Consider the following 15,648-nt stretch of genomic DNA (forward strand, 5'->3'; position numbering starts at 1 on the left):
ATATAAAAACAATTTTTTAATTGTGACTAGTTGGCACCGTCAATTCGAATCAATGTCTTTTTCTTAACCAGTTGGCTACCAGATGGAATGAGATGATATGGACACAAGAAGTCACTATGCAATCACAGAAATGACCAACATGCATCGAGCTAACTGCAGAGCAGGGTGCTACAGAGACTGTCTATCCAAACCTGAAACTGCTTTAAAGGGGAAGAATAGACCAAATTCAGCCTTCTCCTAGTATAGTTTGTAACTGGAAATAGCCTTAACATGTGTAAAACATACATCAGGAGCAGCCACAAATGTGGGTAGATTGTGTCGTCTTTGGAGTGAGGAGTTCCTTATTGTGTGATTTGGTTTAGCTAATCGTGATGACCCCAGAAGATGTAGTTACCCAGTTTGCCATCCTCTCCAATTTCAGCCTAAGCTTTGAGATCCCTCTGTCATTTAATTGGTCCTGGCTATGGTGTGGGATGTACTGTTTCTAATGATGCTGAAGCGCTGGGACATTTATACTGGGTGACAAGTGCATTAATTCAGGTGTAGACACTTGAAAGGTCTAGTGTATATTGTTCCCCCTTAAATGCTGTTTCTATTCGTATAAAAGGTTACATTTTTTGGTTTGTAATGTTTCCTTCCTTCTGGTTTGATTGCTCAGTTTTCTTAGTAGACATTTCAGTCTCCTCAATCATTTCAGCAAAGGTCTCCCCCATCTGACTAGATTATACTTTAGAGGACACTTTAGAAGCCTCCTCTTTCTCTTCTTTCTTAAAAAACGGAGTAGGATATATTTTTGAGACAGTGGCCACAGGTAAATTGAAGACTCTGGGCTGGAAAGAATAACTGGGGTTAGAATGCGGATTCAGAGCCGAAATGCTGATGCTTCCAGTGGTAAAACGTGTCTCTTCACCTTCCAGCAGCTTCCTGCAAACACACCACAGAAGGAGAGGTTAGTTGGAGAAGGTTACCACCTCTGTGGCTCAGGTTAAAGATGGACAAACCAGTTTGGATATAAACTGAGATGGGCTCCAGCTGCAAAGTTTGGACCCAGTTTTGGAACATTCCATATATTTGGATGTGCTTGGATCTCTCTTATTTTTATTGGCTCATTATAAAGATGGAGGAGGGGGGGTGGCGTGGATATTTGCAAAATGTGATCTAGGGCAGGTTCAGATTTTAAACACCGGCAAAGTCTGAGAGTGTCTGACCCAGAATTCTGATTCAGGCAATATCTGGATGAAAATAAGAAGCACTCCACATCTACACCTGAAACTCAACCCAAACCTTTTTGAGGTTTAAAACAGCTCAGTTAATTTTTTTTTCCCCTTTGTTATTTTTTCTGTGTCTTTGTGGGCTCTAACCAGGACCAGAACAAGGCAGGAAAGAGTAGAAAGCAGGTTCTCATGTGACCAATATATAAAATATGCCTCAATCTGTGATTTCTGGGCACAGTTCTGTTACGTTTGAACATAATATAAAAAAATAATAATAATCAAATGAACACCCTAGTCCACAAATGAAATTTACCCACCACTCTCACCAGCTCAATATAGGCCAGAGGAGGCATGCTAGAAGGACAAGAAGCAGCTTTGCAGGGGAAGCAAGTTTCCAGAGCCAAAGGCTCCCTGCTGAGAAACACTCCCTTCCAGCACCTCCATGTTCAAATGTGGGGGGGATTGTTCAAGTGTTCTGACTGATCTTGACTTGCAGGGTCATTTATAGGGAGTCTCTGTGAGAGTCAGGACCCACAGTGGAGGGCTTTAGCCATTAGAAGCAACACGTTGAATCCCACCCAGTTTCGCTGTCTCAAGAGATCTCTTTCTGATGTCCGTGGGAAAAACATACACATAGAATCATAGACTATAAGGTCATTATGATAGTCTAGTCTGACCTCCTGCACAACGCAGGCCACAGAATCTCACCCACCCACTCCTGTAACAAACCCCTAGCCTATGTCTGAGCTACTGAAGTCCTCAAATCATGGTTTAAAGACTTCAAAGTGCAGAGAATCCTCCAGCAAGTGACCGGTGCCCCACGCAGCAGAGGAAGGCAGAAAAACCCCAGGGCCTCTGCCAATCTGCCCTGGAGGAAAATTCCTTCCCGACCCCAAATATGGTGATCAGCTGAACCCTGAGCATGTAGGCAAGATTCACCAGCCAGACACCCAGGAAAGAATTCTCTGTAGTAACTCAGATCCCACCCCATCTAACATCCCATCACAGGCCATTGGGCATATCTACCGCTAATAGTCGAAGATCAATTAATTGCCAAAATTAGGCTATCCAATCATATCATCCTTTCCGTAAACTTATCAAGCTTAGTCTTAAAGCCAGATATGTCTTTTGCCCACACTGCTCCCCTTGGAAGGCTGTTCCAGAACTTCACTCCTCTGATGGTTAAAACCTTCATCTAATTTCAAGTCTAAACTTCCCGATGGCCAGTTTATATCCATTTGTTCTTGTGTCCACATTGGTACTGAGTTTAAATAACTCTTCTCCCTCCGTGGTATTTATCCCTCTGATATATGTATAGAGAGCAATCATATCTCCTCTCAGCCATCTTTTGGTTAAGCACCTGCATTTCACGAGTGTTCAAACCTCTTGAACCTTCCCAGGTTTGCCCAGTTTTAAATCAGACACAGAACCTCTTTCAGGCCCAGCTGCATGATCAACAGGGCAATCGTTCCAGCAGCATGGCAGTCTAGAGCCAACTGCATAGGGGCAGTTGAGACTGCTTCTCCTCTCCGCCTCCCCACCACACCAATTTATAGGGGAATAGGGAGAACTTTGTGGAGGGGGAAAGAATTAGAATTTCAATATCAGCTGTGCTTAGTGTGGGGGGCTGGCACGGAGTTGCTGCACTTGAATGAAGGTACTGCCCTCGCTCACACAGGAGTGTGAATCTGGCCATGGCGCCAGACATGTACATCACAAAGCCACTCAACAATCTGGTACGAAGGCTACACTCTACTCAAGAAAGGCCCAAGATCTGGGATAGCAAGGACTGTTGAAGGCCAAGATTAACAGCCATTGGCACAGTTGTGGGGGGTGAGGGACTAGGCCAGGTCACGACTGAGGTATGTCAAGAGAGCTGTGTTTGGTACCAGTACTGGACCTGAGAAGCACTGACATGGCTGAATCGAGAGGCCGAGTGTGGATAATAAAGGTTTCTGCAGGTCAGGATTGGAATTCTGTGACACGCAGTAATGGACCAGCATCAGCAGTGGTGTGTGGTGTAGTCTGTTTAAGGTAGGTTCTTATACCAGGCCCATCACCATGGCAGCTGAGCACCTTTTCAAATAGGCTACCAAATGGTTGTCAACCAGGCACAGCTTTCAGTCACTCCTGACTTGGGCTGGACGCGAAGGCAGGATGTAGCTGCAGTTTCAGAAAAACTTGGAAATACCATTTGTCGAGGGAGAGGAGCCAAAAAATGACCTTGCTTGCCCAGGGAAGCAAACCCCCATAGTGGATAGGGCTGGAACATGCAAGGGATACAGCACCAGCGGGGCTGAGACTGGGACCCAGGGGTGGACTTGAACATCCCCTTTGTCACTGTGCTAATGATCAAGACCACTCCAGGGCTAGAAGGTTAATGCAAGGGGCTCAAACCTTGACTTCAAAGACTCTCAGTACAGCAGGGGAAGAGGGGAGAGATTCTGGGGGAAGGAGAGTCCTCCTGACAGACTGAAGATCACGGAGATGAGAAAGCTCATCCCAAGAGGAGAAAAATGGGGACTCAGCCTCCCAGGAGACGTTACAAGGGGGGTGGGGGGTGGGGCTATTCCTATGCCATGGAATATCAGGGTTGGAAGGGACCTCAGGAGGTCGTCTAGTCCAACCCCCATCATCTAGTCCAACCATCTATGTCACGTGCAGGAGTTTGGTCAATCGATCTCTGGGCTCATCTCCAAGCCTGGGACAAGACTAAACACCACAGACAGACTAATTTGAGGGGCTAAGGGGTGAAGCGCATTGGCGGAGCTGAGGGGGGGGTATATGCATGGAGTAACTGGTGTTTGGAAAGGATAGTGGGTGGGGGTTGCAGATGTCAAATGGGGTGACCCTCCATATCAGAAGGGGGGATCCCAGACTGCAGGGACACAGAGCGAGCTGCTGGGAACAGCAGCCTCTGGTGTTACTGTTGTTCAGATCTGGAATCTTTTTCAGTCAAAACAATGTAGATATGAAACACAGGCTTGCGTTGCTTTAATGTGAACAACAACACTGGCTGTGGGGGTGGGGGACTAGAAGAGCAGGAGGGGACTTTGGGCCTGGATTGAGGGGTATTGGCAGGCCTATGGCAGGGAGCCCAGACTGGCCTATCAGGGAGTAACACAGGTCAGGACTGAGGTACGTTGGCATCGGCTGGCTGTACCCAGTGTGCGATGAGTACCCCCATATCCACTGCATGTGCCCTCCATTTACCCTCAACAATGAAAACAAAACCAAGTGCTTTTTTAGATTTATGGTTTTGTGCCAGGTAAGGTGGTATGGAAGAGGGCAGGTCAAATAAATAGGGTGAGGTGTTACCTGTATGCAGCAATCTCTATATCCAGAGCCATTTTAACGTTGAGCAAGTCTTGATACTCCCTCAGATGACGAGCTATTTCACTCTTGGTGTTCCCCAAGTCATTCTCCAGCTGACTGATGCTGTCCTGCAATCAAGCAAGCCCAGGGAGATAAGGAGCCGTGTTTCAAAAGCAAAGTCCTTAGCTGAATGCTTTATGTTCATTTCATTATAGAGAAAGGGGAAAATACAATTGCCAACTCATCCATCCCAGCAGATTCCTGGACAAGAGCGCAGCAAGGGGAAATTCCAATTAAGATAACTGCGGCAGGAAAACAAGGCCACAGCTGCTGTTCGACCTGCCTCTTTCATTTTTTCCAATTGCTTTATTTAATTTCTTGGATGTTTGTTAATGGGACAATTAGACAAATGTGTCCAATTAGACACAGAGGAGCCCAGAGTTGAGAGAAATAACTCACTGAGAACCCACTTCTGAAAGCTGCTGAGCACCATCTGCCAGTGGTGGGAGATGGGTGCTCAGCACCTCCTCGGATTTGGCCCTTAGAGATTGATTAAGCAAAGCAAGGGGTTGTGGAATCGGGTTGGTCTTAATTGTTCCAATGCAAGGCAAGGATTATGTACAGTGGGAGCCCAGCCCCTAAAGGAAAGTTTAGGATTGTGTGAGAGATGCCCTCCCTCTCTTGTGGCTAAGGGTTTAGCTGAGCTTTTAGGCATGACCATGAGGAGACACCACTTTTTTTGCACGCACAAATGTTAACCACTCAATCACAGCTACAAATTTGTTCCACGCTGTAGTACGAACCAGTGTCCTACAGCAGCAGCAAAATGGTGGCATGGTAGATTCCCCGAACTAGCTAGGAGCGTTCCATAGGCAGGACTCCCAACACCTTGAGAGGGAGGAACCCACATTGATCACCAGCTGAGGTTAGCGGATGAGCAACATCTCCAGGTTCCAAAGTTGTTTAGTGCAGCTCTCTCCTGGAAGAACGGTGGCTGGGACAGGAGGTCATCAATGGGAAGCATCAAAAGGCTCCTCAGAGCTTAGCTGAAGACACAGCAGTTCCTCAAGGAGTGGCAAGAGAAGATGGTGGTAATGGAAGAGACAGCTCCTACACAGACATACTCCACCTCTCCTTAATGCCATCTACACCTTCCAGGCCCAGGTGACCTCATCTTTATTTTTTTCCCTGCTTCACAAATTAATGCTGAAAGTGTAGACGTAAAGTGGAAAGTGCATGCTGGAAAGTGCTAAGCTGTCAAGTCGCAAAGCCTATTTGTCTTTTAAAATATTGTAAATATTTGTAAAGTAACTTAAAGGGATGGTGCCTGAAGCTGCAAATTTCCAATTTTCTTGAACAATCCCAGTTCATATTAAAACAAAATACTACAGACCTGGTGCATGCACAGCTATACTGAAGACACAGGGCCAAATTCAGACCGCGTAAGCTGCTGCCACTCTACTGAGTTCCTAAAAGACTCATGTTGAATTCAATGGACTTGCACTCACTCACGCTATCTCTGATTTTGACCCACCCACTCTAAAATGCATAATTCCCACACACAAAGCCACATCCTCAGACAGTGCAGGTCAATATAATTTCATTACATCAATGGAGCTATGCTGCTTTACCCCAGCTGAGGACCTGGCTCCATGCTATAAGAACGGCCATATAAGGTCAGACCAAGGATCCATCTAACCCAGTATCCTGTCTTCCAGCAGTGGCCACTGCCAGGTGCCCCAGAGGGAATGAACAGAACAGGTTATCATCAAGTGATCCATCCCCTGTTGCTCATTCCCAGCTTCTGGCAAACAGAGGCTAGGGACACCATTCCTGTCCATCCTGGCTAATAGCCATTGATGGACCTATCCTCCATGAATTTATCTAGTTCTTTTTGGAACCCTGTTATGGTCTTGGCCTTCACGACATCCTCAGGCAAGGAGTTCCACAGGTTGACTGTGCATTGTGTGAAGAAATACTTCCTTTTATTTGTTTTAAATCTGCTGCCTTTTAATTTCATTTGGTAACCACTAGTTCTTGTGTTATAAGTAGTAGCAAACAACACTTCCTTATCTACTTTCTCTACACCAGTCATGATTTTATAAACCTCAATCATATCTCCCCTTAACCGTCTCTTTTCCAAGCTGAAAAGTCCCAGTCTTACTAATCTCTCCTCATACGGAAGCCCTTCCATACCCCTAATCATTTTTGTTGCCCTTTTCTGAACCTTTTCCAATTCCAATATATCTTTCTTGAAATGGGGCGACTACATCTGCACACAGTATTCAAGGTGTGGGCGTACCATGGATTTATATAGAGGCAACATGATATATTCTGTCCTATTATCCCTTTCTTAATTATTCCCAGCATTCGGTTCACTTTTTTGACTGCGGCTGCACTTTGAGTGGATGTTTTCAGAGAACTATCCACAAGGACTCCAAGATCTCTTTCTTGAATGGTAACAGCTAATTTAGACCTCATCATTGTACATATATAGTTGGGATTATGCTTTCCGATGTGCATTACTTTGCATTTATCAACATTCAATTAATTCACTTTTCACAAGGGTTAGGTGTGTCAGGCATATGTCAGGGTCTAGGACAGGGGTGGGCAAACTTTTTGGCCCAATGGCCACATTGGGGTTGCAAAACAGTATGGAAGGTCTAGTAGGGAAGGCTGTGCCTCCCCAAACTGCCTAGCCCCCACCCCCTCCCACTTCCTGCCCCCCTCAGAACCCCTGACCCATCCAACCCCCCCTAATCCTTGTCCCCTGACCGCTCCCTCCTGGGACCCCACCCCCATCCAACCCCCCCTGCTCCCTGACTGCCCTGCCCCCGACAGGCCCCCAGGACTCCCACGCTTATCCAACACCCCCCCATTCCGCTTCCCCTTACCACTCCCCCAGAATCTCCACCCCATCCAACTGCCCCTTGCTCCCTGTCCCCTGACTGGCCCCCAGGACCCCTGCCCATTATCCAACCCCCCGGCCCCCTTACCATGCCGCTCAGAGCAGCATGTCTGGCAGCCACGCTGCCTGGCTGGAGCCAGACACGCTGCCATGCTGCCCTGCAGGAGCGCACAGCCCCACTGCCCAGGGTGCTGCCCATGTGGCAGCGTGGCTACGGGGGAGAGGGGGGCAGTGGGGGAGGGGCCGGGGGTGAGCCTCCCCAGCTGGGAACTCAAGGGCCGGGCAGGATGGTCCCACGGGCCGTATGTGGCCCACAGACCGCAGTTTGCCCACCTCTGGTCTAGGCCATTAAGGTATAACTGTGCTAACAGCAGCCTTGCTTTATTTGTGTCATTTGAAAATATGGCTAAAACACCTGTAAGGCACTGATCACCTGTTTAACACTGGTGTTCAAGGATGCACATACAAACACGTGCAAGTTCTGCAAGACGAAGCCCCATCAGAATCATTGAGGAAATTTGTCACAAATCTTAACGTTCTCTTCTGCTCCCAGTGAGGTGAATGGCAAACGCTCCTTGACTTGACCAGGAGCAGCCCATAGGTAATTTAAGGCATGCAGCAGATTTTCCTAATAAATTAAGCTGCCCGCTGTGCAATGGGTCAGAGTGACAGGGGTTTTTTTTTGCTGTCATAAAATTAAGGGATTTTCACATGGTTGCTTTTCCCCATAAATACAGCCGGGGTTGTTTGCAAAGAGGACAATGATCTCACTAGTCAGTGACAAAACAAAGTGGAGCAGGCAGCAGGGAAAATATAGGTTGAATATTAGGGGGAAATTATATAACAATGGAGTAAACGGCTTAGAGAGGCTGTGGAATTGCTGTTGTCTGAGAAAGGCTAGGCAATCAAGCAGAGATTGTTTCACCATTGTAAAATCAAAGCTGATACCATGAAGACTCGGCAATAGATGGCCCACAAGAAGTTCCTCCCAACCCAAATAATTATCTGGGAATGTCTTTGTTGGGTCAGATGTGCCCATAGGCACCATCTGATTCAGGCTTTTAGTTTTTTGGATGTATATGTAGTTAGAATGCACATGAAAGTTGTATAACTTAGACCTGTGTGGGAAGCCGGCTGTTCTGCATTGGCCAGCGAAGAAAATTCTCTCCCTCTCTGTTTCTTCCCAAGTCAGCCCTTAATGACTAGGTGCAGTTCTGTGCCTACAGTGGACGAGACTTGTTGGTATTTCATTCCGCCACTCCCTCCTCCTTGTCCTACTTTTGGTCTTGTGTAACCTACTAAATACAGAATGCAAAGATGGCTGCCAGCAGCAAAATGCATGGAGCTCAACAAGTTGCTGGCATGCCAAATCCTGGTTTCGGCTGCACCCATGTCAACCTCGGGTAAATCTGTTGACTTCAGTAGAGTTACTCTAGAGATGCAATGTCTGTTTACACTGCCTCCATCAGTCTAGTCCCTGAGTTCTCATACATCTGCCCCCTCTGCCTCGAATTTGGAAGCAATGCCTTGCTTTGCGCCTGTGACCCCCTTTAACAAACATCATTGATGGATTCTGATTAAGTCACAAGGACAGTGACCCTGGGGCAGAAACTCAAGGATGCAGAACGGGAGTTACAAATGAAGAAAGAATGGGGAGATCATCAGGGCACACACTGAGATGCAGAGGGCATTCTGGGAGAAAATTAGTGCCCTGTGTAATATAAACTCCCATTATAATAGCCCTGATTTATAACATCTTTTTGTTCAGTGTTTGTACAGCACCTACCACAGCAGGGACTTGGTCTGTGAGAGGGGCTCCCAGATGGAGTCACAACACAAGTAATTATAAATAATATCCTCATTGGTACAGCGATGCTGGGCTATTGACCCCCTAAATTAACAATGGTTTTGTTGGATAATAACGCCACTCTCAGATAAAACACTGCTCTTTTCATTTCCTCTAATTCTCTGTCACCTCATTTGAGCACCCCTCGGTACAAAACCACTCCTATGTACAACTTGGCTATATTCCTCTCCCCTATTGCTCTGGGACAGGGTTGGGTAAGCTGTATAATAAATATCAGGCATATTGACTGACGAGTATTTCAGATACAGAGCTCTGCCTTTCTGCCCTACCTACACGCCCCTCTTTAGCACCCATGTTAGCACCTGCTAACATACATTGTTTCTGAACCCATGTATAAATTCCAGCCTCTTCGTCATTCCCTTCTCTGTGATCCTGTGTTAGCAGGGAGCAGCTTGTGTCAAGCCTGGGTTGCAACAGTCACCATTCAGACACTAGCAGGGGGGCATCAATCGTGTGGAAATCCTGGATGGTGCTGCAAGGAAATGTATGTCCTGGCCTATTTGCCCCAGATTTGGATTTAACACTGCACAGGTGAGATGAGGCTGCTTTTCATACCACTTGCTCTGACAATGTAAAAAGGTTTTCTTGTATTACCTAAGGGCCTGGGTTACAGGGCGCACCTGTGATGCCCACTAAAAATCAATGTGAGGGCTGGGTGCTCAGCACCTCTTGGGGTCAAACAGCAATTAATGAATATATCATCCACTTAAGTGGATCAGTTACATTTTGCTTAAATGGGCCCCTTATTCAGGTCTCTCTCTAATTTTAGTCCCCATGGACTGTAAGAAGAGGAAATGCTTAAAAACTAAATTTCACCCAAACAGCAGAAGATGGAGCACTGCATGCTGGGATTTGTAGTCTTCATGGATCACACCTATATGTTGAATATGAGGGCACCAATGGACCTTATTGTAGAACTGTGGGCTACATTTGGCCCAAGACCCATGCCAGCTAGTATGGGGAAGGTATTTCAGAGCAAAAAGCAGTAAAGTCTGGAGACTAATGTGGAAGGCTGCAACAAGAAATATTGCTATAGAACGTGTGAAGCTGATAACATTATGAGCATCTATCCGTAGGTCTTCTCTTATGGAAAAGTCCAATAAAATTGAATAGAAAGTGGGACTCTTTCTATATCTTTTTAAGCAGTCCTATAGAATTTCATAGAGAGAATGTATCCCTGCTATAGAAATCGATAGGATGGTTTAAAATACCCCAAACTATGGAAAGAATCTAATTTTCTATTAAAATATATAAATTTCTATAGGACACTACTGATTTAATCTCTATCCTATAAAGGATGCAAGAGATGCCACTAATTACCACCCCCACTAAACTAAAATACAAGAATCATACATTTAAAAGTTGATTTTCCATAATTAGATCAATTTCAACTATCCCAGAGTTTAATCTGGTTGTAGCATTTCCTCCTACATATTGGTTGTTCTTGCAATTTCTGTTCACATGGCATCAAGGCTACAATATTTAAGAGGGTTACTAATATGGAATCCCTTTGAGTCCACCTGTATGCACTATCACAGGACATCAAAATATTTCCATATTATTAATGGAAGAAGAATAACACCAACTAGTTACTTAGATTGCAAGCAGTTTAGAGCAGGTATCATGAGTTTATACAGCTCTTAGCACAGTATGGCCCTGAAAATGCGTGGGGGCCGCACTTCAATATAAATATGAAATAGTATCCATTAAATATCATGCACAGTAATTCATTCAGAAAGAAGCTGTACAATTTAGCTAAGGCTGACCAGTTAGGTTAACAAGATGTTGCAACCTTAATTTCTTTTATCATCACCAGGGCTTCCCCATAGTAAAACCGGGAAAAATTCTAGTACTGTATTTGGCTGAGAGTCAGAGGAATTTAAATGAGCATCTTTCCCAAACCATACAAAAGAGATTGAGGGTCTAATCCAAAGCGCATTGAAATCAGAGGGAGTCTTTCCATTGACTTCAGTGGTCTTTGGGGCAGGCCTTAAGGAATGATTCTCCTAATAGAGCTGGGAAGGGTTCTAACTGCTGCAATTTACACCTTACAAGTGCCCTTGAAAACAGGTCAAGGCAGCTGGGACGCAGGTCATAGATACTAAGGTCAGAAGGGACCATTATGATCATCTAATCCGACCTCCTGCACAACGCAGGCCACAGAATCTCACCCACCCACTCCTGCAAAAAACAAACTGTTATGGACCAAACACAGTTCAGATGGTTTCTAGAAATTACCCATCGAGAAAAAGAAAAGGCAATCCGAGAATTCAGCTTCCATTAAAATTAACAAAACTGTCTTTAAAGGCTCGTTTGGGAAGAAATTCTCTTAATTCATTAAACATGAATTAAAAGGCTTTTTATAACGATCCGCTGAAGTCTGATGAAGGTCAATGCCAAATTCAGGACCTTGGATAGAGACAAAGTTTTCCCAGCCCTGTCTACCCATTGCTCCAACACCCACCCACGTGAAACCTGCAGCCCGGGCAGCGACACACGCCGATCTTCAGGGTGGGAACGCAGAAGACCTGAAGACGGATCCCTTTGCACAGACATCCTGGGGCTACAGGGAAATCATGGCTATGGCTGTGCGTACCTGTTTATGCATTTGCACCACTAGCTTTCTCTGCACGCCGGCGCCCCACTCTCAGTCCAACGCAGTGTGTGACTTCCAGGCTCCACTAAAGCCAATGGTCAAACTCCCAAACAACCCCACGCAGTTCTTCATCTTCTGGGACCCTATGAAATCCTTTAACCCTCCGCTCTCCCAGGTGTGTGCGTGGGGGGAGAGGGGGGGTCCTTCCCTGATTTCCAGCGGCTCATGCACGGGTTGGTTTGACATAATGCTCCGCTGTCGCTGCCTTCCCAGTCAAACTAGAAAACTCCCCAGACTTCCCCAGCCCCTGCTGATATCCCTGAGACCCGGACTTCTCGGACCATTCCAGCGGAGTCAGTCCATTGTGCAGGACTTGCAAGGGAGAGGTACGGCCAGTTGGGGCTGGCTAGTGGTGGCCAGGGGTACCTACCCGTGCGCAGGGGAGAGATACTCAACGCCACCCCGGGAACAAGGGCGCTGCACGGGCCGGAGGTGCCCGGCGCTGCACGGGGCGGAGGTGCCCCGCGCTCCCTCACCAGCAACCCGCCCACCTCGGCGCCGTGCCTCTCCTCCATCGCCTGGATCTGCCGCTCCAGGGACTCGTTGGCGCCGCGCAGACTCTCCCTCTCCGGCCTGCGGGCCTGCAGCTGGCGGCGGCACCCGTGGATCTCCTCGCGGCTGGCCCGGGCGGCCTGGCTGCTGCGCGCCGCCTGCTCGTTGAGGGTGGCGAACTTGGCGCGGCACCGCTCCTCGGCCGCCTGCAGGTTCCTGGCCGCCAGCGACTCGTACTGGGCGCGGATCTCCCGCAGCGCCGCGCTCAGGCCCGGCTGGGCCAGGTCCGGCTCCGCCAGCTCGGCCCGCTCCTCCCCGTGCGCCCGGCGCAGGAGGGCGAGCTCCTCCCGCAGCGCCTCCACCTTCTGCTCCAGCCCCAGCCGGGCCCGCGCCGCCCCGTCCGCCTCCCGCTGCTGCGCCCGGGCGCGCTGCTCCGCCTCGGCCCGGCCCCGCGCCTCCTTGTCGCAGCGCGGCCGCAGGCGCTGCATCCCCCCGGGCCAGCCGCTCCTGCTCCCCGCCGCCGCGGCCCAGCCCGTGCTCCCGGGCCCGGGCGGGCGCCGGGCCCAGGTCCACCCACGCCTCGGCCCGGCGGGAGGCGCCCGGCCGCTGGCGGGGAGCGAGGCGGGCAGCCGCGGGGGCTCCCCGAAGAGCTTGCGGTAGGAGGAGGCCCGGTAGCGGGGATCCGAGCTCATGCGGCGGGCTCGGGGGGAGGCGGGGCGCGCCCCGGCCTTACATCGCGGGCGGGTCTCCGTGCGCCGCGGCGGGGCGGGGAGGCTGCAGTCTCCCGGGCGCTGGGGAGGCCGAGACTGAGCTCTCGTTTTGCCGCAGGGCTGATGTCCGCTCCCCGCCCGGGGAGACAGCCCGAGCTGGGGCCGTCTGCGAGGGGCGCAACCCGCTTCGCTCGCAGCGCTGGAGAGCTGGGCGGACGGACGGAGCACAGACTTTCGGGGGCTTCCCAGGGAGACCAGGACCCCTTCCCTCCACCCTCCGGCTGCAGCCGTCACATGGGCTGGTTTTCTGCCTTCCCCCGCAGCTTTGCATTCCCCTTGTCCCGCTGCTGCGACTTCGGCGGTGGATTTCAAGATCACCCGAGGAAAAATGCAACTGTAGCAGCGAGTAGGAAATGCGGAGTTTGGGGGAGACGGGAAGGTTAGGTGGGTGTGCGAATAGATAATGAATTGAGCAGATAGAACAGGTGAGTAGCTAGCCTAGACAGTTAAGTTGGTTTGGATTTTATCAGACGCTGAACTCTGTGTAATCCTGCATTAGCAAGTTATAAACAGGTATAACAGAAGCACATTAAAAATCACCCCTTTGCCATCATCCATTTATGCTGATCAACAGCTGGAAAATTTCCAGAATCGTTGCATAGAGTTGCACACACATGCCCGGGATGAATTTAGCCCTGGTATAACCCCACTGAAGTCAATGGAGTTAAACCCCGTGATGAATTTGGCTCCATGTTGCTTAGAGGAGTTAAAGGGTGGAAATAATCCATTCAATGTAAAACCTGTAGCTGCTACCAATGAGCAAATCTGTGTTTTCTACAGAGTATTCTTGCAAGGATTCTTCTGTAACAAACTGGATTGACTGAGGCAGGAGTGGCAGACAAGTGTTCTGACCGGTGGATCTCCCAGAAAGGAATTCTTTCTTCCATTATATATAGTGTCAAACTGATATGTAGTTACTTAGTAGATAGCAACAACAACAAATAGCTGTACGTATATCTGGATGATAGATGTACAAATATTGATATGTATGTGACATGTCTGAATATGCTGAGGAAACAATTTCAAAAGTATTACTTCTCTTTGCAGTCTGGAAAAAGGAATGTGTTAAAATGCACAGTTGAAGTCTTACAAATTAAAGTCTATGCAGAAGAGATAGGACCTCCAGCTTCCCCTGAGACTTTTATAAGGGTAGTGGTTTGCATTGTTGTACCTGTCCAAAATTTCCCCTTTCCCCCCTTCCCCTCCCTTTTGTGCAGTGTGCTGTGTGCCAGTCACAGCCTTCCACCCCAGCAGTGGCTGCATTTTACTGGCATTGCATGGATTTAAGTCCCAACCCTGTAATTAGATCATCCAGCATGGATACCACAAGTGGGGGGATATGAGAGAGGTTTATGGGCCTGGCTACGCTTGCAGATGTAGAGCGCTTTGAGTTAAACCAGCCTTCAGAGAGCACAGTAGGGAAAGCGCTGCAGTCTGTCCACACTGACAGCTGACAGCGAACTGGTATGGCCACATTTGCAGTGGCATTGGGAGCGATGCATTATGGGCAAGCTATCCCAGCATGCAAGTGGCTGCAACGTGCTTTTCAAATGCGGGGGGGAGGGGAGTGTGACAGGGAGTGTGTTGTGTGTATGTGGGGGGAGAGAGAGTGGGTTTTGGGGGCTGAGAGCATATCAGCGTGCTGTCTTGTAAGTTCAGACAGCAGCAGACCACCCTCCCCCCACCTCTCTCTCTCACACACAGCATTCCACACTAATGGCTTGCTTTGTCTCGGGGCAGATAAGCAGCTGGCTGTCAGAAACAGAGCTTTCAAAGGGCATATCCACATTCCTGCAGTGATTCAAAAACAATGACAAGAGTGGCCACTTGACTTAAGGGGATTATGGGACGTTTCCAGAGGCTGATCAGAGGGCAGTAATGCAACACCTCGCTCACACTGGCACCACGGCGCTCCGGCAAACTTTATTCCTCTTGCCGAGGTGGAGTACCAGCAGCGCTGTAGCCGTGGAGTCAGAGCGCTCTGCGTGCCTTGTCAGTGTGGACAGGGAGTGAGCTAGTGCGCCTGGGCCTCCTTTATTGCGCTGTAACTCGCAAGTGTAGCCAAGCCCTATAAGATCATGAATGATGCGGAGACAGTGAATAAGGATATGTTATTTACTCCTTTATATAACACAAGAACCAGGGGTCACCCAATGAAATTAATAGGTAGCAGGTTTAAAACAAACATAAGGAAATACTTCTTCATACAATGCACAGTCAACCTGTGGAACTCATTGCCAAGGGATGTTGTGAAGGCCAGAAGTATAACTCAGTTCAGGAAAGAATTAGGTAAGTTCATGGAGGATAGGTCCATCCGTGGCTATTAGCCAAGATGTTCAAGGACGCAACCCCATGCTCGGGGTGTCCCTAAACCTCTGATTGCCAGAAGCTGGTACTGGATGACAGGGGATGAATCACACAATAAG

At 48.5% G+C, this 15,648-nt stretch overlaps 1 protein-coding gene across 1 annotated transcript; it reads right to left on the reverse strand.

Moving 5' to 3' along the window:
- Positions 1-722: 722 nt before the first annotated feature.
- INA (internexin neuronal intermediate filament protein alpha) lies at positions 723-12,940 on the reverse strand. The gene is made up of 3 exons (XM_077822987.1): positions 12,437-12,940; positions 4,533-4,657; positions 723-924 (listed from the first exon to the last, which is right to left on the reverse strand). Exons 1-3 carry the CDS (start codon positions 12,938-12,940, stop codon positions 723-725), a joined length of 831 nt encoding a protein of 276 aa, XP_077679113.1.
- Between the last annotated feature and the right edge of the window lie 2,708 nt (positions 12,941-15,648).

Source organism: Eretmochelys imbricata, chromosome 7 (assembly GCF_965152235.1).
Source record: "Eretmochelys imbricata isolate rEreImb1 chromosome 7, rEreImb1.hap1, whole genome shotgun sequence".
NCBI lineage: Eukaryota > Metazoa > Chordata > Testudines > Cheloniidae > Eretmochelys > Eretmochelys imbricata.

What these genes read in the sequence shown, in the direction of transcription:
- INA (XM_077822987.1), bottom strand. Translation starts at nt 12,940, where the DNA reads ATGCAGCGCCTGCGGCCGCGCTGCGACAAGGAGGCGCGGGGCCGGGCC. An exon ending in CCGAGGTGGGCGGGTTGCTG is followed by an intron (nt 4,658 to 12,436) that starts GTGAGGGAGCGC and finishes GCTTGATTGCAG; the next exon opens with GACAGCATCAGTCAGCTGGA. An exon ending in ATAGAGATTGCTGCATACAG is followed by an intron (nt 925 to 4,532) that starts GTAACACCTCAC and finishes GTGTGTTTGCAG; the next exon opens with GAAGCTGCTGGAAGGTGAAG.